The following is a 25,102-nucleotide window of genomic DNA, read 5'->3' on the forward strand; positions in this document are numbered from 1 at the left end:
TTTTTTGAATAAAGTAAATAGTATTGGATGTAGATCTTTAAATGTCTGATAGAATTCTGCTGTAAATCCATCTGGTGCTGGGCTTTTTTTAGTTTGGAGGTTTTGTATTACTGTTTTGTATTACTGATAGGAGCCTCAAGTAGGCATTTTACCTGCCTGGTGATTTCATTTCTTCATAGGAAGAAATTATTGATCTTAGCTGCTTCATGGATGGTGTTTCTAAGGATTAAGATATAGAGACACTTGGTAAAGGAGTAAGGCCCATGAGTGTCAGGGTCTAGATGCCCTAGCATTTTGAAGTCAATAGCATGTCGACATGATCAAACGTAGTTAAGAATATTTTGTTACAGATGTAATTAAAGTGTAAATGGAAATTTTATAATCTCTTAATCTCTTAACTTTCTTAGTGTGTTGTGATGCATATTCAAATGAAAGTATAGTGAATGAGTGATAGAATAGGATAATTTAAGGTAAAATATTAAATGTTAGTTTGGAGGTACTTTTAGGATTATTTATAAATATTGTGGTAATTAATATCTACCTATTTCAGATGAGTTGTGAGAATTCAGATAGTATTTTATATTTTATTCAAATAAGTGGAATTTTGCAGCTTAATTTTTGTTAAGTTTTTCCTCTGCTGAATTTTAAACAGGTATTACAGGAATAACTGAAGCAGTTAAGGAGATTACACTCGAAAGCAAGGTATTGCCTAGTTAATATTTCTTAAACCACTGACCTATTTCTTTGCCTGCATATAAATTTTAAGATGACTCATGTTTTTTTCAAACTAGTTATTATTAAAGTCTTTTAAACTCATATATTTCCCTCTTTTCTACATTGTCATATGAAACATTACTGATCCCTAATATCAGTAAAGAATTTTTTCTGTTTCTCTTAATATTGTAGTATGGTTGAGAAGGTATTCTGGTCTGGGCGTGTCTCTGATTATTAGAGCACTTGCCTAGCATACTCTGTATAATTGATCCCCAGAACTAGAACAGAATTCTTTTGATCTTGCAACTGCTACAAATACAGCATCTAAATAGTTAATAGTAGATGGTTAAATGGAATATTTGTGAAGGGTTACCTACTTTGCTCATCAGAGGTGCTAATGCTATAATAATACTGAATATATTAATAACTGAATTTTGTAGTTCATTCTAAGCAGTTTTATTTATGTTTTTAAAAATTACCGGTAATAACTTTTTAAAATTCTGTTCTTACAAATTTTAATGTGTACTTTAGTATAATCTAAAAATGATGTTGAAACACAATGAAAAATGCAAATGCAAGATACCTTCACACTTTATATATATATTTTTTTTTCTGTATAAATTTTCTTTGTATTGTTCCAGTTTTATTACATGTGCTGTTGAAGCGAGACAGGGTCTCCATGTAGCCCCAGCCCCAGCCAGCCTGGAACTTGCTATGTAGATCAGGCTGGCCTCAAACTCAGAGATCCACTTGCCTCTGCCTCCCAAGTAGTGGAATTAAAGGCCTGAACCACACCACATTTGACTTTTCTTAATTTTTTTTTTTTTTTTTAATTTTTGGTCTTTTTGAGACAGGATCCCTCATCAGCTGGCCTGGAACTCACTATGTAGACCAGGCTGTCCTTGATCTCACAGAGATCCACCTGCCTCTGCCTCCTGAGTGCTGGGATTAAAGGATTGTGCCACCATGCCCAGCAGCCTAAACATTTTTAATAAATACAATGATGGTTATTTTGATGGTAACTTCCTTATGATGTACTGAAGGATGTATACTAATTTATGAATAGGATCTATTGTTTTTATTATTTAATACCACACAGAATTTGTGATTTAGTCCTTAGAATACTTGCCTTCTGGACCCAAGAGTTAATCTTGGTTGTTCATTTCTACTCTGTTGTATCAGTGTCAGACACTGGTTCATTAAATGATTACCTGGGTACTCAGTGACAATCTTTCTTCTTTGATATACATTTTAAATGTAAGTTTGATTTGTTTCTACTGCTAAATGAATTATCACTAAGTAAATTGTACCTCAAATGATACCCAATGTCCATATTATTCACTTACTAAATCAGATTTGTTTTTCAGAATATTTGTGAAAATGATAGCTATTATTAGGCTCTCATTAGTTGCTGTTCTTTCATAGTAGACAATATTAAGAAATTGAATGAAAATTGTACAATTGTAAAATCTGATTAAATTGATTAATTCAACTGGGTTAGTATTCATAAATTACAGTATAGTGTTTTATAATTTTAACTTTTAAATGTATTTCACTTATGAATATATAGTTTTTCTTTAAATTGTAAATATATACGTTAACATAGCTTTGAACTGATTTTATAATACTAATTAACTAAAAAATACTGTTTTGGGTTTGGGACTTGACTCAGCAGATAAAGGTGCTTGCTGCCAGGCCTGATAACCCAAAATTCAATCCCCTATACCAGCATGGTGAAAGGAGAGAACCAACCCCTGCCAAGTTGTTCTCTGACCTACACACACACACACACACACACACACACAGAGAGAGAGAGAGAGAGAGAGAGAGAGGAGGGGAGGGAGGGAGAGAGAGAGAGGAGAGAGAGAGGGAGAGAGAGAGAGGAGAGGAGAGTGTTTTATTGAGAGTTCAATAATTGACGACTACTTTTAAATGGTTATCCAAGGTGACTTTAGTACCTCTGATATCTTTTCAGTCACAGCACTTAACATTTTACTTCTAGTGACGATTTATGTTTGTCATCCCCATGGGTATGTGAATTTTCAGGAGGAATAAACTGCCTTATTGATTTTACAGAGGTTAATTAGCATTGTGCAGATGCTGGTGGTACTGAAGGTGGTATCACTGGCCGCCTTAGTTAATAGACCTACAGTCTTATGATCAGCTATTGGTGAAATCACCTAATAGTGCAGTTCTCAAAATGCATCCTCATTTAGTGATGTACAGTTGTAAAACTGTTCACAAAGCAAGCACAGGTGGACCATTCAAAGGGAGAAAACTGAGAATGTTTTCTTCACTTCTATATCCCATGCCAAGAGCAGAACTGTGCATTTGATAGGCTCTTCCATTAATGTTTGTGAAGTAAATATATAAATATTACATATAATAAGTGTTCGTGGTTAATGTTTTAGCTAATGGACTCAGGTAACTTTACTGTAATTAATTTCAAAGGACAGTATAAAACTCCAAGATTGCTCAGCACTGTGTGAAGAGGAAGAAGAGGAAGATGAAGGGGAAGCTGCAGACATGGAAGGTATTTGTTTTCTAGATGTACTTTAATTCCCCTAGACTTAGAATACTGGTAAATCGTGTGGAATAAGAATTCAATTCCATTGGGTTTAGCATTTAGCAGTCTAGGGAGTATTTTAAATTTTATCATGGTAAAACTTACTTTGATTTTAGCTTATTCTATTTTACTTAGAACATAGTTTTTGCATCATTATTTCTACTGGGACAAATATTAGTCTAAATTTAGTTGTGGGTGGTGCAGCTATAAGATCAATTTGTTTCTGAGCAAAGCAAGGTTTACTTATATGTTTTATATTTTTCTGAGACAGCATCTTGCTCTGTTGTCCTGGCAGGCCTTAAAACACTCTCAAAAAATTCTCTCACTTCAGCCTCCTAAGTGTTGGGACAGTAGACCTGGCAAGAGAGTAGTTTTTTTCATTTGTTTTGTATTTTGTTTTTTTTTTTGTTTTTGTTTTTGTTTTTTTTGGAAACAGGATCTCCTTATGTAGATCAAGCTAATTAGGATTCATGATCCTCTTCCTTGTGAGTGCTGGGATTAACAGGCAGGTATCATGAGCAGCTAAGAGAGTGATTTTTTAAAAAAATACTCTATTTTTTACTTTTATGTGTATGACTATATTGCTTGCACGTATGTAAGTGTACCAATGTCATGCAGTGCCTGTGGAGGTCAGAAGAGGGCATCAGAGCCCCTGAAACAGGATTTATGTAGAGTTGTTATCTGCTGTGTGGGTGCTGGGCATCAAACTTGGGTCCTCTGCAAGAACTACCTCCCGTAACTGCTGAGCCATCTCTCCAGCCCCAAAAGAGTAATTCTTAATGGGGTTTGAGAACTGTAGAATTCCCTCTTTCTTGTTTCTTAGGATTCTGAAATAACCTCGAAGGGTTACCAGTTAAGAATCATCAGTTCAAGATGATTCACTATTCTAACAGAACGGAGTATGTTAGTTACTTTCAAATCACTGTGACCATGATGCCTGACAGCAACAATGGAAGAAAGCTTTATTTTGGTTCATCTTTTAGAGATTTCAGTTTATCTTAGTGGGAAAGTTGTAGTGGAGTGACCCTGTTCACGATGATGGAAGCATGTGGCAAATGGCTGTTGACATGGTAGCAGATCAGGAAGCATAGATCAGCTAGAACAGCCTATAACCTTCAAAATCCCACCCGTACTGACCTCCTTCCAGAAGCCACGCCTATCTCCTTGTGGTTTCTCAGCCCCCTAAAACTAACGTTAGGGACACAAAACACTGCAGACATGAGCCTGTAGTGAGGGATATTTCAAATTCAAATCATAACACAGAATAATAAAAGTCAGTAAGTACATGATGATTCAAAGTCTTGTATTTCATTATTATGATAATCTTTAATACAGATTAAACCTCAGATATTTCAAAATAGATGAAGAAATTGCTATCCATGATGACCTCTTTATTAAACCCAATGTATTGTACTTAGCTTCTCAATATTTTTTGATTCTGTTAAACATGTCCTCTTTTATTTTTTTCTCCCTTAGTTTCTGTGAAACTGATTTTTCTTTTCCCTTGACTTTGTAAGTCTTTAGACAGTTTTATTTATTTATTTATTTTTGCATAGCCCTCTATAACCCCCCTTCTAGATTTTCTGTTAGGGTATGCAGTTGAGAGACAGTAAATAAATTCTGTGAGACTTTAAATATGAGTATATGTTTGTTCACACACAGAAATAGTGTGTAATAGAAGTTGGAAGAGGGAAAAGAAGGCAGGCATAGTTTGCTGTAAAGCAGTTAAATCTCTAAAATACCTAGCACTTCTGTTAAGACAGTTATGTTTTGCAGCGTGGAAAAGTAGTAGATGGTGCCAAGTAGATTTGAGGCAGTATAAGGGCAGGTGATGTTTGCTAGACTGCAAGTCTCTTTCCTTCTTCCCAAATTATTTTCAGGGCTTCATGAACTACTTCTTTGTATTTGTGTTCATGACCATGATCTTATTTCCCTGGTAAACTGCTACCTTTGAGGAAATATTAATGAGTTCTTGTAACCAGAACTGCTCAGTTACCTCATATGACATTTTTCTATGTTGACGACTTTCATATCTAACTCTCCAGTCCAGATCTGAACTTCAAATTTTCTTAGTTTTATTTTCATCTGAATATGTCACAGCTGATAGAAGCCGAACTTACCTTTTCTTGAGTATTTTTTCTGCATAGTCTATTTCTCCGTGGGATATAGTTGGCCCCTCTGAGATGGTGTGAGAGTTCAGGAGTACCCAATGACTAAATCACTGTTTGAGAATAAGCTGTGGGAGTACCTTAAACGTGTGGTAGCCTGTTAGTATGTTTGTATATTTCCTTTTCATAATTAAAGGTTTTCTGTCTGTAAAATTTTGCTTCTAAACAGTATTGGTGATATTTAATATAAGAAGTCATTTTCATGCATTTTTTTCAGTAAGTACTTGTTGAGTAATACAGTATCTATTTAGCAGCACTGTTCTTAGTGCTGGAGATAAAGCAGCAGGCACAATTTCTTGGAATTTATGTTCAACTAGGTTAGAACACAGAAAAATAGATAAAACATGTATTGTTTGAGATGTTGGTCAGTGTTAGAGAAAGATAAAGGAGAAAAGATGAGGATATCTTGGGGTGTAGTGTTCTAATTTTTTGTTTTAAGTTGGCCAAGAAAAACACATTGAGAATGTGCCTAAAAGGAAGAGAATGAAGAAGCTATTTGTCTTGGACAAGAATGCCTAGGTCCTGGGGTGGGACCTTGTATACAGCACACCACTGAAGCTTCTTTGTCCGTATAGGAGTAAGATGGTAATACAGGCAGTCAGAGTGCTGGGATTAAAGGTGTGGGCCACCTTGCCTGGCCCATGACTTAACATTTTAACAGAATAGCTGTGACTGTAATGTTGGGAGTATATTGAAAGTAAAAAGAAATAGTTTGGAAGCTCCTTTTAACCTAGACGAGGTGGTTGTGGCTTGGTCTAGAATCATGGCATTGTTGGTACTGAGAAACAGAATTTGGGGCATATTTTAAGGGTAGGACCAAAGGGATTAGATGCTGGATTAGATGTGAAATATGAGAGGCAGCGTGGTAAAATGTGACTAAACACTTTTGACCGATCTCTAGAGAGATGTCATTGACCGAGATGTAGAAAATGGACAGTGATCGGCTTTACAGAAGGATCAGGTCAGTTTTAGTTGTGTGATACTTTCAGTGCCCATTTGTCATCCAGTGGAGCTGCAGAATAAAGTTAGATACCCATGTCTGCACTCAGGGAATACATTTTTGATTCATCAGTATTTAAAGTCATTGAGACTGTTGAGTTTACCCTTGAGGAAGTCTGGTAGAGAAAAGACAAGGCCCAATGATTGAGCTGGTTTCTACTGTTACTAAATGTTACGGTGCTTTTTAAAGTAGAGGTGAAAGTGAACCAGCGTAGGAAGTACTGAAGAAACAGCTAGCAAAGTGAGAAGAAAGGCAGAAAAACAGAATGCCATAAAAGTCAAGGGAAGATGTTGTTGCAAGGATACAGGATAAATCATGCTGGATAGAGGTTGACTGAGATTGGAAACTGGGAACTTAACCACTGGCTGTAGCAATCCGATGCTCACACATAACTTTAATGAACATGTAGGCAGCTACAGCTGTCCTCCTGTACTTTGAGTTCAGTGTTTTCAATTATCCATCATCACCTGTGCCTTGAAAATAGTAAATGGAAAATTCCAGAAATACAAAAAATTTAAATTTTAGATTGCATGCTCTCTGAGTGAAATGGTGAACTCGTACTGTTCACTGTGTTTTCACCCATGGTACAAATCATGCCTTGTCCGGCCACCCAAGCTGTGTATGCTTTGTGAATGTGAGTCACTTAGTAACTATTTCAGTTATCAGACCCATTGTCATATGACAGTGGTTGTGTTCAAGTAAGGCTTATTTTATTTAATAATGGCCCCAGAGCACAGCTGGCAATTTGAATATGACTAAGACAATATATAAACTACTGCCTTTAAGTGAGAAAGTGAAAGCCCTTGATTTGATAAGGGAAGAAGAAAATTTAAGATTGTAAATTCTTTTTATTTTTTTTAATTTTTATTATTTTTATTTTATGTGTATGAGTGTATCACCTGCACGTATGTGAGTGCACCTGTGCTGTGCAGTGCTGAGGAGGTCAGAAGAGGGCTTCAGATTCCCCTGGAACTGGAATAAGGACAGTTCGTAGCTGCCATGTGGGTGCTGGGAATCGAACCCAGGCCCTCTGTAAGAGCAGTCAGTGTTCTTAACTGCTGAGCCATCTCTCTAGCCCCTGTAAATTCTTTAGTAAGAAAAAGTCTGTCAAATTTCAAGATGAAAAAAGTTCATGCTAGTTTTATTGATATATATCAAGTTGCAAACATTAAAGTTTTAAACAATTAAGGTTAATGCGTTAAAATATTTTTTCTTTTATAACAGAATATGAAGAAAGTGGATTGTTGGAAACAGATGAGGTATATAAATTTTTTTATGATAATTTGAATGAGTGAACTTTGTAATTATTAGCATTTTTACTAGTAACATTGGTCTTTCAAAGTAATTTTTTTAATGGCTGTAATTTTTCTCCATTATGATGTAACAGGCTACCTTAGACACAAGGAAAATAGTGGAAGCTTGTAAAGGTAAAACTGATGCTGGGAGTGAAGATGCCATTTTGCAAACCAGAACTTATGACCTGTACATCACTTACGATAAATACTACCAGACACCACGGCTGTGGTTGTTCGGCTATGATGAGGTAAAAATGGGAAGAAATATATTTTAATGTAAATATTTAAATTGTTGGATTTAATTTCTTTATTAGGTCCATGGGTATAATGTGTATGTGTACATACACATGCACATATTTTGTATATTACGACATTGAATTTGATTCTTCCTCATTTAGTGTGACAATACTAAAACAAAACCTGTTGCATGCAAATTCTTTTCCCTCCAAACTTATCCTTTCAAAATGTAGATGATGAACTCTGTATTTTTTTACATTTTTTTAGGATTACATCTGTTACATACATAAACATTTACTAAATGATCATGTCATATATTTTTTTCCCATACCACTTTTTAATCTGCTAAAATTGAATCAAAGGATAACTGAAATGAGATCAACTTGCGTGGGTCTCTCCCTTCCCTCATGGGTCATTGGCCACCTATCTGTGAGAACAAAGGGAGCAGAGGCGATGAAAGAACTTCCGGGAGTCAGCTTCAGTGAGACAGCTCTTTTATTCAGGGGGGTTACAGAAAGATACAGGGTGAGGATGGCAGCCAAAACTTTACCTGATAGGTGTTCATAGTACACTTTATTTGCATGTGGCAGGAGGACCCTATCATGTAGAAAGGGGAGGTGGAATTGAGTGGCTGCAGTGCAATGCCTAATTATCATACAGGAAAAACCTAGGGGCAGCTTTCGCAGGGAACTATGTCAAAGGTCATGTTCCAAATAAGGTCAGGCATCTGTGCTTGGAGACACATTCCAAATAAGGTCAGGCAGAGAGTAGGAAGCCCCTGCTGAGAAAGGGAGTCCTCCATTTTAAGCCAAGCTTGGAGAGCTGTCTGGATGTGGTGGACTGCGACCTTCATGGCAGGGTCCCCCAACATCTCCATCGATTTTGTTTTATAATGGAAGAGGTGTCATCACAAGCTTTAAGAGCCAGTTCATCTATATTGGGAGAATCCAAGGTCTCATAATGGACTATGACCTGATTGGTAGGAATTTAACAATGGTGGTAATTTGTCATTGAAGAAATTGAATTAGACAGGGTGCCACGAGAAGCAAGGTACATAAAGCTAGCAGGGGACCCAACAAGGGTAGAAATCAAGCAAGGAGGGGGTTGGAAAACCATGGGAAGAAAAATCCTCAGGGTAGATGAGCTGGTAATCTTGACAGCTGCCTTGAGGAGATGAATAGTGGGAAGAAGGAAAGAAAATTATGGAAGCATGCACATTTAGAGCCTGCATGGAGGTCAGACACATGGCTGACTGGCAGCCACATGGCTGGGAGAAGGAAGCTTTAGAGAAAAAGTGAAGAACTACAAGATGCTAGGGGCATCCCAAAGCCTTAAAGAAAGCATTTTTAGTAAGAAAGGCATGAAGAAGAGAAGGAGAAATTATACTTTCCTGAAGAGTTCAGGAAAGCAGACAGACTTACAGAGACCTACATGGCTGTGGCTGGTCTGGAAGTTCTACAGGGGTGTGAGCTAGTTGCAGGCAGAAACGTTCGTTACCTTATTAACACAGTAGGTATTCTGCCCATCTATTTAGCATACCTTAAGGTGACCCTGCTTTCCTGGGAGTGGTTCTATCACCAGATAATGGACCAGTGAGACTGGAAAAGTAGGTTCTCCAAGAGATAGACTAGACAATTTTATAGTCTGGACCAGTTCAATTTATGGGGCTTATTGGTACTCTAACATTCCCCCCTCTGAAGACATAACCCTAAAATCTTTCAGGGATAAGAACTCCCAAATACTTTTAACATTTTTGGCCTTTGGGACAGAGTACGTTGCTAAAAGCCCCACAGACTTTTAGAAACTGGATACTAAGAAACTGGATACTTTTCTTTGGGGTCTTTTTACCCTAACTGCCTAGCCAATTTCTGCCTCCTGTTCTTATCACACAACCCTCTGAAGAGGTTTACCCAAATTGCCGATAGAGAATCGGGACACAGACCACTCTGGCTTCTTCCATGCTGAACAGGAAGGCAGGGTGAGGCAATTGGGTTACCTCCTTCAGTGGGTTGATCTAAAGACTCCCAAATTGCATAACTCTTAACTATAGGGAGAAAAGAAGGTCCTTGACTTGTGTCTAGGAGATGTGAAGGAAAAGTAAAGGCAAGAGTCATTTGTATTACAGTTTTGGGGCAGAGAACCAGAAAAAGTCAGAACGGGAAATTTCAAATGTCAAATCCAAATTAAAGTCCATTGGAATTTCTTGATGAGGGTTTCCAAAAGCACCCATCTATTGGGTTCCTCCTCATTTTTCTTTTGCCTGCCAAGGCTGGACTGATGATTGATGAACTCAGGATTAGTTGTCAGGCACTTTGATAACTGTTGGAATGGCTAGAATCAATTCCCTCTTATATGGCCTCTAGATAGGGAGAGAAAACAAATTTAGCCATCATTTTGGAACAGTAGTGGGTTGTATCCCTCAGCTGCAATATTGCAGACCAAGAATTGAAGTCTTACAGCTGAGTAGCATTGTCTTACTAGGAACAAACCCATCAATAAGACCTAATTGTCTAAGTAACATCTTATAAGAACTTAAGTCTAATGTCGGGATGTGTAATCCCTTGAACTCTTAAAGAAATATACTGATGACTTTAATCTTTGGTTATACTTTCCTTTTGGGTGTTTAAGACCATACAATTAGCCCAGATAAACCAATTTATTTTTAGGTAGTATGAGGATTTTGTCCTCAGGGGTCACATGGACTTGAGGGGAGCCCCTGGCTTCTCAGGTTTTTCTTTTACCAGTTCCATCTATGTGAAGATAAGAGGTTCTGCTTGACCTGGACTTCACTTGGAAGTATGGAGGAAATGTTTCCTCTGTGTTGACTCTCCTCTTTGTAGACTGGACACTGGTTTAAGTCCACCTTGTGGTGTCTCCATGGCCTCCCTGAACAAGAGGACAGGTGACTCACCACAATTACAGGACATTTTGAGAGATGCTCCATAGTCCCCTGGAACTTAGTTGACTGTGGAGGCCAAGGAACAAAAAATTGTCCCTTTAAGTCCCTTTGACCAGATTAGGCCTCAAAGTCTGGCTATTAAATACCCAAGAAGGTTACTTAGACCAATCTGGTACTTTTAATTACCATGTGCCATGTAGAAAAAGCTTGGGCAAAAACCAAACATTCTTAAATAAACCTGGATGAGACATCCCTAAACTAGTTGACTGAACTATATGTCCTTAGAAAATTTAAGATTATTTATGTTATTTTTGTCTCATCCTTGATAGATCATTAATAAACCTATGTAGACCTCCATCATTTGCTTAGCCTTTTTTATTTTTATTTTTTACATATAAAAATCTTTTTAATATCTTTATTTTTATGTCTTTATAATATATTTACTTTTTTTTTACAGCCATGAGACATAATAACAACAAATTTTTTATCTGTTGTGAGAATATTTTTCCTGGGGATATTAAGCAATGTTTATCCCCTTTTTAAGTTTTAGTGTCAAAGCAATGTTTGATTACATTAAAGTTTTTCTGGGGAACCAATAAATTTATTGAGCTTAGTTATAGAGATGACTGAGGGGTTGCTGAGGTGTATGAGTGACCTGAGCGTATGTACACTGGAAAGCCTTAACCCAGCATGGATCAAGCCTTTTCTTCCTATCCTTTACCAGATATACTTTAGTCCTCCCTAAAACCAGGAGACCATATGTGATTAGGGCCAAATTACATACAGTTGGCTGGGAAGAGCAGTTGGATACTCAGGTGAGGGTCCAATGACCCTGTTTACCCCTCCTCCTTTAATTAAAGAATACAGTACTCAAGTCAGCAAATCCAATTGTGATGATCTTTTGTTAGTGGACACCACTGAAGTCATGAATATGGTGGTAGTTTGACTCAGAAGAAAGTAGTATGTGGCATCATCTTATTAAAAGAACATGGAATCTTACGTAGTTTAGAGAGTGGTCTACCAAAACCTTGCTTTAGGTAGAAAGAAGCAACTGGTACATAGTTAAACATTATCAAATTGATGTTCACAATCTCCAGCATAATCCGTTTAAGAAAATTGCCATGCTTTAGTTACTGACTGAGAAATTCTAGGCAGATCTTCTCTGTCCTCTCCATCAACTGTGAATTGTCCTCTTTTTAGAAAAAATCTACCCTGTTGTTTTTTCATTAAGTAGTTAAATTTATCTTTGTATTTACTATACATTTTACATTAGTCTGTGTTAGTGACTGTACTCAGTATTGTGACCAAATAGAGAATCCCATTAGCTACTTTTACTATAGACAGTAATACCCTCTGTTGAAATTATTTTACACCTTAGCTGTTCTCAACTGCACAGTGCGTTTACTCTTAGGCTGTTTTGTTGTTCTCCTTTTTCTTGTTACAGGGTCAAGGGGCAAGGTGAACCTGGAAGATAGTCTTAGAGAACATATCTTGAGATAATAGGCTTGAGTCTGAAGTGGGAGGGCCAATCCTATCTCCAGATTCAGCTTCTCAGTGCGCTCAAACTGCATGTGACAATTTACCAATATAGTTAATACAAAAAGGGCATTTATTTCTCTTTAGCCTAAAAGTTTTAAATTGTTTATCTATATTTTACTTTTAAACTAAGGTAAGACTTAACACACTGGTGAATTTCTTCGATGAGGGCTGTCAGTCTGGATTGGAAAAAAACATTTTATAATTTATTATACATAATCTTGGATTAAGTACCCATAACTTGGGGAATAAGAAACACAGAAAGCAATAGTACCTAAGAGAACTTGTAAAGAGACAATATCATAATACTTTTTCCTTTAGTCTGTCCCTGACATTGTAACTAGAAAGTACCCACAGAATGATGTGGCAGGGACAAAAGCAAGCATAGAGCAACTGAGCAGAGAGGGAAATAACTCTGTTCCAGAGAAAAACAGGCTTATAATCACAACGCAGAAAAGGGAAGTGATTAAGACCAGTGGAGTCCGCATCTTAAGTCTCCCACTCAAGTAGGCTATCCCTTTTAACCTCTCGTTGTAACTATGTGTTGGTAGGAGCTTGTCTCTTGTAAGGTTTGGCCATGGAATACAGCAAATTCCCATGAGCTTTCTAGGTCTAGCCATCACAAAATGTCAGCTCCCTTTGTACCTGGATAGTCTTGAAGGCATATGGCTAGAAAAACTTTAAGGTCTCTTTAGAAACTGACAAATATTTTATGCAAAACAGTAAGAATTTAAGTCATTTTTAGAAATTAGCAAATATGCCATAAAGAAGATGTTAAAATCCAAATAATTCCTTTAAAACTCTTAGGTAGGGCTGGTCATGTTGGCGCATGCCTTTAATCCCAGCACTCGGGAGGCAGAGGCAGGTGGATCCCTGTGAGTTCAAGGCTAGCCTGGTCTACATAGTTCCAGGACAGCTGGGGCTACAGGGAGACCCTGTCTCAAAAAGACCCCCCCTTCCAAAAAAAAAACAACTATTAGGTAAAGATGTCTTATAAACAATCTCAAAACCTAAAAATAATTTCTTTGAAAAATCTGTAAATATTTTAAACAATGTAAAAACTTAAAAGTCATCTTTAAAAACCAGTAAATATACCGTACAATAAGTATTTAAAAAACAGTAAATGTACCATACAAAAAGTTAAAACTCAAAGTAATTCCCTTTAGAAACAGGTCCAAATGATGTTAGAATTTAAACTCCCATTATGCAGATTTGGCATTATTTCCTTAGTCTGAAAAATCCCATCCCCTGCCAGGATACAAGCCCTGTGGGATTCACGTCTCACAGATTAAATGTAGACAGCAACCATTCTTACTTTTACAAAGCACCCCAGTTGAGTTAGACTTGATATAGGAGAAAAGTACCTTTAAATATCTATCTATCTATATATAGATAGATATATAGATATAGATATCTATGCCCCAAATAGAAAGGCAAAGTAAAGAAATTTGTCTCTCACCAACCATAGTAGCTGTAATGCCAAGCAAAGTTCTCCAGATCTCTTCATTCCTAGATACAAGCTATGCTGTAAAAGAAACTTGGGAAGGCAGCAGAAGGAACAGGGCATATATATATCTAGCACATAAATCACTGGGTTGTTGTTTTGAAAGCATATGTCTAGAGCATGGCCCCTGACTTTCCATATACACTGAAATTTAAAATGGTTAGATCTACTTAGAAAAGCAGCTGCCTCAGGACCACATGGTCTCAGTGCAGTTTGTTTGGTGTTCAGTAGGGCCTAAGATCCAAATTTTGAGCCACTCTGCCTGAGAAAAAGTTTAGGGGAAAAAAATGGCTTTTAAAATCTTTTTTCTGTTTGTCCATGGGGCAAGCTGCCTTAAATTCTTTAACTGTTCCACCAAAGCCACCCAGCCTAAGCCCGAATGCCCTGAGGCAAGATAGCAAAACAGATAAGGAAGTTTATCTGCTCTCTTAAGAGCTGAATTCAGTGTGTGTGAAAAATTCCTGCATGATCATCGAATAAAGAAGTTATTAGAACTTTGGGGATCCCTTGTTTCTAGGAGTGTCGTCCAAGATAGAAAAGGAAAGGGGGCTGAAACGCTGAGTCCTAGTGGAACGTTCCCCAGACCTGGAGATCATGGGGCATTCCTAACTAGTCCAATGTGCAAGCCTGACCACAAATTTCAGAGAACTGGTGACCGCTCTAGGAGCTTTTAACTTTTAATTGGGTTTTGTAGTAGAGAGACATAGATAGGAGGGCTTTGCCAACACTCGGGCGGGCAGTCTGGGTCCATTCAGAGGACTAGGAGCCTTCGACTGACATCAAGAAATGGCCCTGATCAGAAAGCTTCAGAACGGTCCCTCTTGAAGGTGCAAACCGAAAGTGAAAGGGGAAAGGAGAGACTGCCACTCCTTAGGGTGGGATGGCCAAGGGAAAAATGCCGCTACCCTTGCAAACACGGTGTGTTCCAGGAGCCCCATGTTCGGGCGCCAGCCGTGGGTCTCTCCTTGTGGGTTGTTGGCCCACCGATCCAGGAGAACAAAGGGAGCAGCAGAGGCAACAAACAGGGTTAGGACGGCCGTGGGTACAATGGAAAGAACTTCCGGGAGTCAGCTTCAGTGAGACACCTCTTTTATTCAGGGGGCTTACAGGAAGATATAGGGTGAGGATGGCAGCCAAAGCTTTCACCTGATAGGTTTTCATAGTATGCTTTATTTGCATGTGGCAGGAGGACCCTATCATGTAGAAAGGGGAGGTGGGATTGAGTGGCTGCAGTGCAATGCCTAATTATCATACAGGAAAAACCTAGGTGCAGCTTTTGCAGGGAACTATGTCAAAGGTTATGTTCCAAATAAGGTCAGGCATCTGTGCTTGGAGACACTTTCTAAATAAGGTCAGGCAGAGAGTAGGAAGCCCCTGCTGAGAAAGGGAATCCTCCATTTTAAGCCGAACTTGGAGAGCTGTCCGGACATGGTGGACTGTGACCTTCACGGCAGGGTCCCCCAACAAACTTGCTTAACTTGTTCTTATGACTCAGTGGGAAGCAAGAAAATTAAATGGGCCTAAGGGATGAATTCTTCAATTTTAGAATGTTTTGATATCTATAAACTTGCTTCTTGTAGAATCATTTCTACATTTCATGGTGGCTAATGTTTAAGAGCCTGAATGTTCAGACTTCTTCCTCAGATGATCTGGTCATTTTAAGTAATTTGGCATTCTAAGTGAGGCATAGGCTAAAAATGTGAAAATAGTGATTTCAAAGAATTTTTTTGATTTCAGCAACGGCAGCCTTTAACCGTTGAACACATGTATGAAGACATCAGTCAAGATCATGTGAAGAAAACAGTGACCATTGAAAATCACCCTCATCTCCCACCACCCCCTATGTGTTCAGTTCACCCATGCAGGTGTGTGTGTGTGTTTGTGTCTGTGTCTGTGTCTTTATGTTTGTATATCTGTGTGTCTCTGTGTTGGGGCAGGGAATGCTTGTGTGTGTAAACTTGGTGAGTTTGCGAATCTGTAAACATGGTACAATAACAAAAAATTCTACCTTATAAGCAAATAAAATTGTCTTCAGAAATATTTATTTTTAAATGTAATTTCAGTTATAAAGTCTTTTTTTTCTTTTTTCTTTTTTTTTTTCCAATGTGTATTTCCTGCATGTGGGTAAGTGCACCCATGTCATGCAATGCCCGCAGAGGACGGAAGAGGCCATGGGAGGCCATCGGATCCCCTGGAACTGGAGTTATGGACAGTTGTTAGCTGCCATGTGGGTGCTGGGATTCAAACCTGGGTCTTCTGCAAGAACAACCAGTGTTCTTAATTGCTGGGCCATCTCTCCATCCCAGTTATGAAATCCTTATCCTTACAAAGTCAAGTGCATTTTATGCTTTGGAGTTTTCTTTGTGTGTGTTTTCACAAGGCCATGTAAAGTGAAACTGAAGCTATACTCAAAAAGTGACATCCTTATTTCTCTGGATTAGTTATTTCAAATAAGTGATGTCCACAGATGACTGAAAAATATTGATGAAAATGCTGATATTCCATTGAACAAGTAGATGAAAATTTTTAAAGAAAAAGGTTTTTAGGTGACCATGGTGATATATACCTGTAGTCCAGTGCTCTTAGATGGGAAGCTGAAGCAGGAGAATCAGAAGTTCAGTCCCATTCGAGGCTATACAGTGTTACCAGGTTCCAGGAAACTACCTGAATCAAAAACCTTAAACACTGTCTTCTCATTTTCCTTGGCCTTTTTATTTGTTAAACTTTTTACCCCAGGGAAAGCCTGCTTTACTTTTCTAATTGAAGTCAAGAGCCTTAAGATTTCTGTGAGAAGTAATTTATAGGATTTGTTGGTTTATGAGATTTTTGTTGTTGGTGTTTTGCCTTTGATTTTTCTTCTCCCAAGTCTCCTCATTTATATACTGACTGCACAGGACCTTAGCTAAAGGGTATACGGATAGATTTACCCTGCCTCCTCTTCCTGTGTAGTCAGAACACAGCCTATAAAGTACCAGACGGCCTACTTTTAATTTTGAATTATCCAAAAGATTTTCAAGTCAGTCTGTTTGTTCCTCTTACAGTTTGATGTTTTAATAGGTGCTAATCAAATGATATGTCACTTTCTGTGATGTAGGTTTTACTCTGTTGAGAATAGATGAGTAAACTATAATTATGTTAGCCACTTTAATAAATGATTATATTATGAAATAGAATGAAATATAACAAAAAGGCTGAGTGGTCCCATGTAAGAAATAGAACATTTTTAGGCTTTTCCGTGGGCATCTATGCTAATACATGACTAGTCTCCAATACGTTGTTTTTTCTTAGTTTATATACCCAATTACTTTTTGTCTATATTTAATTGAATTTTTGTGATACAATATAGTTTGATGGTATTTAGATCCTACCTTCTCCCATTACCCCCCACCCAATTTAATGTGCAGTCTATAGCGTCTGATTTGTGTCCTCAAATGTCCTTCAGAGTGGGTTTATCCACTGGGCCCATCAAGAGTCCCATCCCTGTAAAACACTGCCTTTCTACTTCCCAGCAGCTATTGATTGTCAGAAGTTCCTTAGATTGAGTTGGGATTTTTTACCTACTTCTTGTTTGTGTTATCATTTTGTCTAGTTTGTGCTTGCATAGGACTGTGTGTGCTGTCACCATTGCTGTGAGTTCAGATGAGTAAATGACCAGCTGTCTGAAAGACTCTTGTTTGCTTTTGGTCATCTACTCCCTCTGACTCTTACAGTATTTCTACCTCTTCTTCTGAAATGATCCCCAAGCCTTAGGAGGCAGAGGTTTGAAATAGATGTCCTATTCAGGGATAAACACTCTGTGGCTTCTTGATACCCAGTTACTTTAATGTTGCTCAATTTGTAGCATAGGAGAGACATGTATTGTTTATGGATTTATGTATTGGACAGGAACTTCAGATAGTACCATTTTGAAGTAAATCCAAAGATTTTTCTTTGAATAAAATCAGATAAATAAATGGTACACTTTAACACAAAGGAAAAATACAGAAAAATAACACAAAAGGCTTTGATTGTTAGCTTTTATTGACCCCTTTAAGTTACAGTTTAATTCTAAGATAAATATATAAACATTTAAGGGGCTGGAGAAATGACTTAAGTGAGTTAAAGCTCTTGTTGCACAAGCCTGATGACCCGAGTTTAATCCCTGGAACCCATTCAGGAAGGACACAACCAACTCTCCTATGACCTCTACACACACACACACACACACACACACACACACACACACACACATGTTCACACGTTCTTAAATTATAATGACAAAAATGTTAATTAATGGTAAGTAAAACAGCACGATGTAAAAGGATAAATATCAAATCACAAGATTGTGGATATCTCTTAGCTTTTTTAGGTTTACATAGCTTGTTTCCCAGAGCAAGTAACCATTGCTTCGCATTTATCCTGTGATAGGATTTTCCCCTCTTGAGTTTCTGCCTTCATTACCAGAAATGCCATTGTGTTTATTGGATGAGTATAACTTTAAAATTCCTCCTGACGCCAATAAAACTATCTTCATGGCTCAGCAGTCTGACCTGCAAAGCTGAGGGGAAAAATATTTTATAGTACAACTATTATATTCTAAAAATTAATTCACAAACAATTAAGATATTTCATTTTTATTTCTTAAAAAATAGCTTTATCATTTTAATTTTATGTGTATGAGTGTATTGCTTGCATGTATATAAGTGCACCTGTGTCCTGCAATGCCCAGAGAGATCAGATGAGGATGTTGGATCTCCTGTAACTGGAATTACGGATGCTGGGAACCAAGTCCCGGTCCTCTACAAGATGACTGCTAAGAACAGCCAGTGCTCTTAACCACTGAGCCATCCCTCCAGCCCTAAGATAAATTCCTTTAATAAATCAGATCTATTTTGATCTAACTGACCTGTGCTAATAAGATTTGTTCTTTACTTTCAGGCATGCAGAAGTGATGAAGAAAATCATTGAGACTGTTGCAGAAGGTGGGGGAGAACTTGGTGTTCATATGTATCCTTCACCCGTGTTTGTGATTGGTGGAAAAATGGATCCTGTGGAGTTTTGTTTATTTTGGAAACTTAGTGTAACCTTCATGACATAGTACTTGTAAGTTGTTTTAGCTCTCATATCTTGCAGTCCTAGTGGGAATGTATTTTATTACAAAAAGTAGGCCACATTTATTGGTTAGAACTTGTTTCCGTATGCCAGCTCTACCTATTATAGAGGTAGCCTATTAATTTAGAATAACATGAATATCTTAAAGTATATTTCCATTTTAATGTATTACCACAAGTATGTGTTCCTGACAGATGTAGGTAATGGTAAGTTGTGTTAATCTGTGAGATCCAGGCCAGCCTGGCCTACATACTGAGTTCCAGGCCACAGGGTGACTGTCTTTAAAAAATAAAAACATAGGGCTGGAGAGATGGCTCAGCAGTTAAGAACACTGACTGTTCTTGCAGAAGACCCAGATTCAAATTCCAGCACCCACATGGCAGCTAACAACTCTCTGTAACTCCAGTTCCAGGGGCTCCAACAGCTCCTTCTATCTTCCGCGGCCGTCGCACTCACCTACGTGCTGGCAATACATGCATACACATAAAATAAAAATAATAAAAGATAAAAAAATACACGGAGTACTTTAGATATTTTACAAATATTACATTTTAAATTTTCTTCACTTCTCTGGTTTTCAGGGGTTGACAGGAGGAGTAAATTAGCATTAATTTTCAGCAGTTTGTCATATGCATGGATTTACCAGAAGCATTACTAGTCAATAATTGAGATGCCAAGTGGCTTGAACTAATGTGGGCTTAGGTTGGCATTGAAGTTTGTGCTTTATACCACTCAGACAGGCTAAGAAGGTTACTTACGTCTTACAAGTATGGTGACCTATGAATAAAACATGTTCCTCAGTGGAGCTTTGGGTTGATACTGAAAGTGGCACCAACTCTTTTTAGTCCAAACCAGACTCAATTCTGGAATCTTGCTACTTTTTCACATTCATCTGTATGTTGAAGGCTAAGTAGCAGCTTACAATATTTTAGGTGATTTGTACTGGGTGTGGTCACACACGCCTTTAATCCCTGTACTTGGAAGTCAGAGGCAGGTGGATCTCTCTGAGTTTGAGGCCAGCCTGGTCTACATAGTGAGTTCCAGATCAGCTGGTGCTACAGGGAGACCCTGTCTCAAAAAGACCAAAAAAAAGTTGATACCCAAGAGAGTTGGTTGCTTGTTCTGCGGTGAAAATTAAGATTGTAATGCTTCTAAGTAAAAAAAAAAATTCAAGATTTTATTGAATGAAAACAGTGAAATTATAGCTTATTCTGTGCTAATTAAATATGAAACATGAAACCTAGATTCAGTCCCTTATCAAATGTTTTCATCCACTTGTTTTCATTTACAATGAAATTTCTGCTTCATTTTAAGTTCATACAAATTCTAGAAAATTTATTAGCAGTAAAGAAGCAAAGTGAATACATTTTATACTCATTTAAATATAGAGAACATTGTCCTTATAAATATCAAAGGATTTGGATCTGTGTGAACTCATTAGGAAATTTTAAATACAAATATTGGAATCAATAGTGAGATGGTTTTAAAGTTATAGAGAGCCAGTGTTAATAAATACCGATTTGCATGATTGGTTTCTTAATAGACTTGATACAAGATTTTACCATATTTTTTTGTAATAAATTATTGGTTAATAAAATAATTACTGTTGATTTGAATCAAAACTGTTTACAGATCTTTTCCTTAGCTAAAGACCTTCAGGTATCTTCTAATTTTTTTGAAGTTTGTCCAAGCTGTCATTCCAACAATAGAATATGACTACACAAGACACTTCACAATGTAATGAAGGGGGCATAGAATCCTAATTTTCTGATTTTTAAAGAATTAACACATAGATGTGATCATTGACCATAGTCATCAATAAGTATAATTTCTCTAATAAAGGGACTTGATATGTTTATGCATTAAATAAAAACTGTTCCGCTACCAGCCTTATTTGTTTAATAAAAACAGTGTGAAGAAACAGTTTTTCTCATTTTGTATCTAAAGGTTATGATCGGATTTCCCCTAAATCACCTCTTCAAGTGAAGATGCATGCACTAGTATGATTGCCACATATTCTGAGTTCATGTTTGTGGAGAGAGCATTAAATATGCAGTGGTGTCAGAACTAGTTCTAGACCAGTAAACACTTAAAAAATGTTCACCATCCTTTACTGTCGGGGAAATGCAGATTAAAACCATCCCTGTCAAAATGACCAAGATCAGGAATACAAATGAGAGCAAATGCTGGCATGGATGCGGGGCAGGGGTGCCTTTATACCCTGTTGGTGGGAGTGTAACTAGTAGAGCCACTTTGGAAATCAGTCTGGAGGTGTCAGAAACCTGGAAATAGAACTACCATGGCATAGCCATACCATGCCTGGGGATATACCCAAGGAACTTTAATCCTGTTACAGAGATACTTAAACATGCATGTTTATTGCTATGCTATTTGTAATAAATAGGAAATGGAATCAGCCTAGATGTCCATCAACTGATGAACAGATAAGGAAAAGGTACATATGCGAAATAGAATATTACTCAGGAAGAAAAAATGAAATCTTACCTTTAGTGCCTTTTGTTTTTCTCTCAAAATTGTCATCCAAATCTTAAAAGAAAACTTCATTATGAGGATAATGATTTAGTGGATGTAATACGGTGTTTATTGTGGTACAATATGAAGATTTAAAGGTAGATATCTAATACAGCTGGGAAGACAGTCTTTTTTCTTTTATTAACTTGTTTTTAATTAACGTTTTAAAGTTAGCATACTGTAGTGACTTGAATAAGAAGCCTACACAGGGTCATGTATTTGAACATCCCAGTTGGTTGCCCTGTTTGGAGAAGTTATAGAACCTGTGGGAAGTGTTGCCTTGCTGGAGGAAGTAAGTCACTTGGAGTGGGCCCTGAGGGTTCATAGCTGGGCCCTGTTCCAGTTGCTCTCTCTTCTTAGTGCTGCTGAAGATGTGAGCTCCCTGTTCCTTTCATTGTGTCTGCTGCTTGCTGCCATCCTGTTCCCACCATGATGAACTAGCCCTCCTGGAACCATAAGCCAAAATAAACTTTCTTTCTTAAATTGCTTCTGGTCATGATATTTCATCACAAGAGTGGAAAAGTAATACACGTACAGAATCAGGGGTTTTAATTTTTATGTTATGTGTATGAGAGTATTGTGTATTGCTTGCATGTATGTAAGTACACCCATGTCATGCAGTGCCTGTGGAGGTCAGAAGAGGGCATTGGATCCCCTGGAACTGGAGCTATGGACAGTTGTTAGCTGTCATGTGGATGCTGGGAACCAAACCCAGGGCCTCTGCAAACAGAGCAGTCAGTGCTCCACTGAGCCATCTCTCCCACCCAATAAACTATTCTAATATTAAATGTTATTGCACTATCAGGTTTTCTCCTAGTTAAGTCTTATTTCTCAAGAGCAAGTACATGCCATAAGTTTGTGGGGTTTTTGTTTGTTTGTTTGGTCTTTTTTCCCAGGCTGGCCTTGAACTCATGGAGCATCCGCCTGCCTCTGCCCCCAGAGTGCTGGGATTAAAAGCTTGCACCACCATGCCTGGTACCATAATTTTTTTTCCCCCCTGTGTTTTGGTTAAGTAACTAGTCATGTTTATCTCAGAAACCACTAGGTGGCATAGTGTTTGGGGGGCAGTTTAAACCTTTTTAGTTTCAGATCTTTTATAGTTTCTCATGGTCTTGATACTTTTAAAACATAATGATAGAAATCTTGTTCAGTTTTTGTCAATTTGAGTTTGCCCGATGTTTTCTCATGCCTGAAGTTAGGGATTTTGGAGAATGCCACAGTAGTCAGCAGTGGTGTCTGCCCTTCTCTGCATTTGGCAGGTGGTCCTTGGTGTCTGCTCAGTTTTTGCTTATTTTACTGTACTGTTAGTACTTGCTCTGCACTGTCTGAATGAGCCTAAGTTCATGGAAGTTTGTCGCCTCATTGGGGAGAGGCATTAATCTTAAAGCTGAGTCGTCACATCTCTGAGTGTAGCATAACTCACTGTTTTTATTTCTTTTATCCTGCATGTGTTTTGTTAGATTTATAGTTACTTTGGAGGGGGGTAATGATTTGTTTTTGTAATTTCAAATTCCACTGGTTTATTCCTTATAATGGAAATATAACTTTTTCTGATGCACTACAGAGCATGTGTCTTGCAACCTTTGCTAGTCATTTAAATTCCAGTATTTTTAGGAGGCTGGAGAGAGGGCTGTGGTTAAGAGTACATGCTCTATTCTTGCAGAGTGCCCATATTTGCTTCCCAGCACCCATGTTGGACGCCCACAACTGCCTGTAACTCCAGCTCCAGGGGATCCAACTCCTCTTCTGCAGATACTCATGTACATATCCCCCATTCCCACATACACACATACCCATAAGATAAATCTTTTAAACATTCCAGTGGCTTGTTTATCTTTACGTTTTTCTTCATAGACAATTGCCACATGCAGATATATAGTTTTACCTTTTTTTTTTTCTAATCTGTGTACTTTTTCTCCCATCTTTTGAACTGTCTAGGAGCTGTCAAGTAGAAGTGCCTTCTTTCTGGTCTTTGAGAGGCTTCTCAATTTATAGAATCAGTTCTAGCTCCTTACAGATGCCCTTGGACTGAGTGTTATGAATATCAAGTTTTTTCCCTACATTTTTAAAACGACCATTCAGATTTTTAATTTGCTCTTAATATGGTGACTTACATTGATTATTGAAGCAGCCTCACATTCTTTGGAAGAACCCCATATTTTTAAGCATGAGATCCTCTTCCTATTGATTTTTGCATCACTAGGGGATATTGGCTTGTGTTTTTCTAAGTCACTGTTGATTTGGGTTTGGGGGAGATGCAAATCTGATAGTGTGAGTTGAAAAGCTTTACATTTTCTGAGAAGGTTGTATAAAATTAGAATTGTCAGTTAAAGTACCAGAGCTTGGTTAATTTTTTTTTTTTTTTTGAGATAGGAGCTCATGTAGCCCAGGCTATCCTCAAACTCACTATGTAACTGAAGATGACCTTAAACTTCCAATTCTCTTGCCTCCAACACCACAGACCTGAGATTGCAAGTGTGTACCACCATGCCAGGTTTATGCAGTGCTAAGAATTTAATCCAGGGCTTTGTGCATTCTAGGCAAGCACTCTACTATGTTCTGCACTCTACTACTGAGCTACATCTCCCCTTTTTGAAAGTTTTAAAATACATTTATTATATATAGGACATTTTCTTAGGTAAATATGTTTTTGTTTTTTTAAAGATAGGGCAGTTCCCCCCACATACTACTGAGCACATCTCCAGGCTAGAGGGTGGCTATTTTAAATAGAATTGTCAGGGAAGACCTCAACAAAGGGCTGCTTCTTAGAGATCAGAATGGAGCAAGGCGGAGAACCCTGCAAAGATGCAAGAAACTTTGGTCTGGGTAGAAAATTCAAGCCATGTTGAGTCACTGGCAATAACCAGTTGGCCAATTGTCAGAATGTCTCAGAAGTCAGAAATTGGTTTTCCTACCTCCTGTGTGACGTATTCATGTCACAGTCTTCTTTGTAGATGCCTGTTCAACCACAGAGAGCCAAATCTGACAACTGAGCTGAGTGGTTGGGAGCTGTGAGCCAGCAGCTCCAACTAGCTTTGCATCCAACTAAACCTTTGCCCTTGCTGTATCTTTTACCTGGATACTGTTAGGGTCCGTGACTCAGTGGGTCTCTTCAGGAGAACAAATGCACGAGTATGGAGATGCAAAAATCAAGCAGAGTTTTATTAAACCAGCTAGCTGGGGTCGACCGTCCTTCCAAGACACACAGGCCTGGTTGGAGCAACCGACACCGAGGCAACTTCAGGTAAAGATTATATAGGCTCCCACAACCATTACACAAAAGCCCGCGTTTATACAACCAATAGTTTCAAAGCAAGCATTTCACAAACCAATAACTTCAAAACAAGAAAAAATGTTATGACTCCCTTCAGGTGTCTAAATCGGGGAGGGATGGGTGGTATGTGCCTGGCGTGACCCTTCCCTGTTGTGTAAGCAGACATGCCTACGTGACACGACACAGATCAGACAGGTCAGGCTCCGGGGGCTACAGCACTTGCCCCTATCTCTGGATGCCTGTGTCTCCAGTTGAGTTAATTAGTTACAAGCAGTAAATTCAACCA

The 25,102-nt window shown here is 38.0% G+C and overlaps 1 protein-coding gene across 1 annotated transcript in view; it reads left to right on the top strand.

Annotated features, from left to right (window-relative positions):
* Positions 1-20,933, top strand: part of Atg3 (autophagy related 3) — a 41,879-nt gene extending 20,946 nt beyond the window's left edge. The window contains exons 7-13 of the mRNA XM_008846999.3: positions 653-702; positions 3,166-3,247; positions 7,673-7,707; positions 7,836-7,991; positions 15,657-15,784; positions 18,837-18,905; positions 20,670-20,933. Of these exons, the coding sequence (XP_008845221.1) occupies positions 653-702; positions 3,166-3,247; positions 7,673-7,707; positions 7,836-7,991; positions 15,657-15,784; positions 18,837-18,905; positions 20,670-20,751 (602 nt within the window). The 3' untranslated portion in view covers positions 20,752-20,933. The remainder of the gene's footprint in view (positions 1-652; positions 703-3,165; positions 3,248-7,672; positions 7,708-7,835; positions 7,992-15,656; positions 15,785-18,836; positions 18,906-20,669) is intronic.
* Positions 20,934-25,102: the final 4,169 nt, after the last annotated feature.

This window comes from Nannospalax galili, unplaced genomic scaffold, assembly GCF_000622305.1.
Source record: "Nannospalax galili isolate Female #2095 unplaced genomic scaffold, S.galili_v1.0 scaffold743, whole genome shotgun sequence".
In the NCBI taxonomy this organism is placed as follows: Eukaryota; Metazoa; Chordata; class Mammalia; order Rodentia; family Spalacidae; genus Nannospalax; species Nannospalax galili.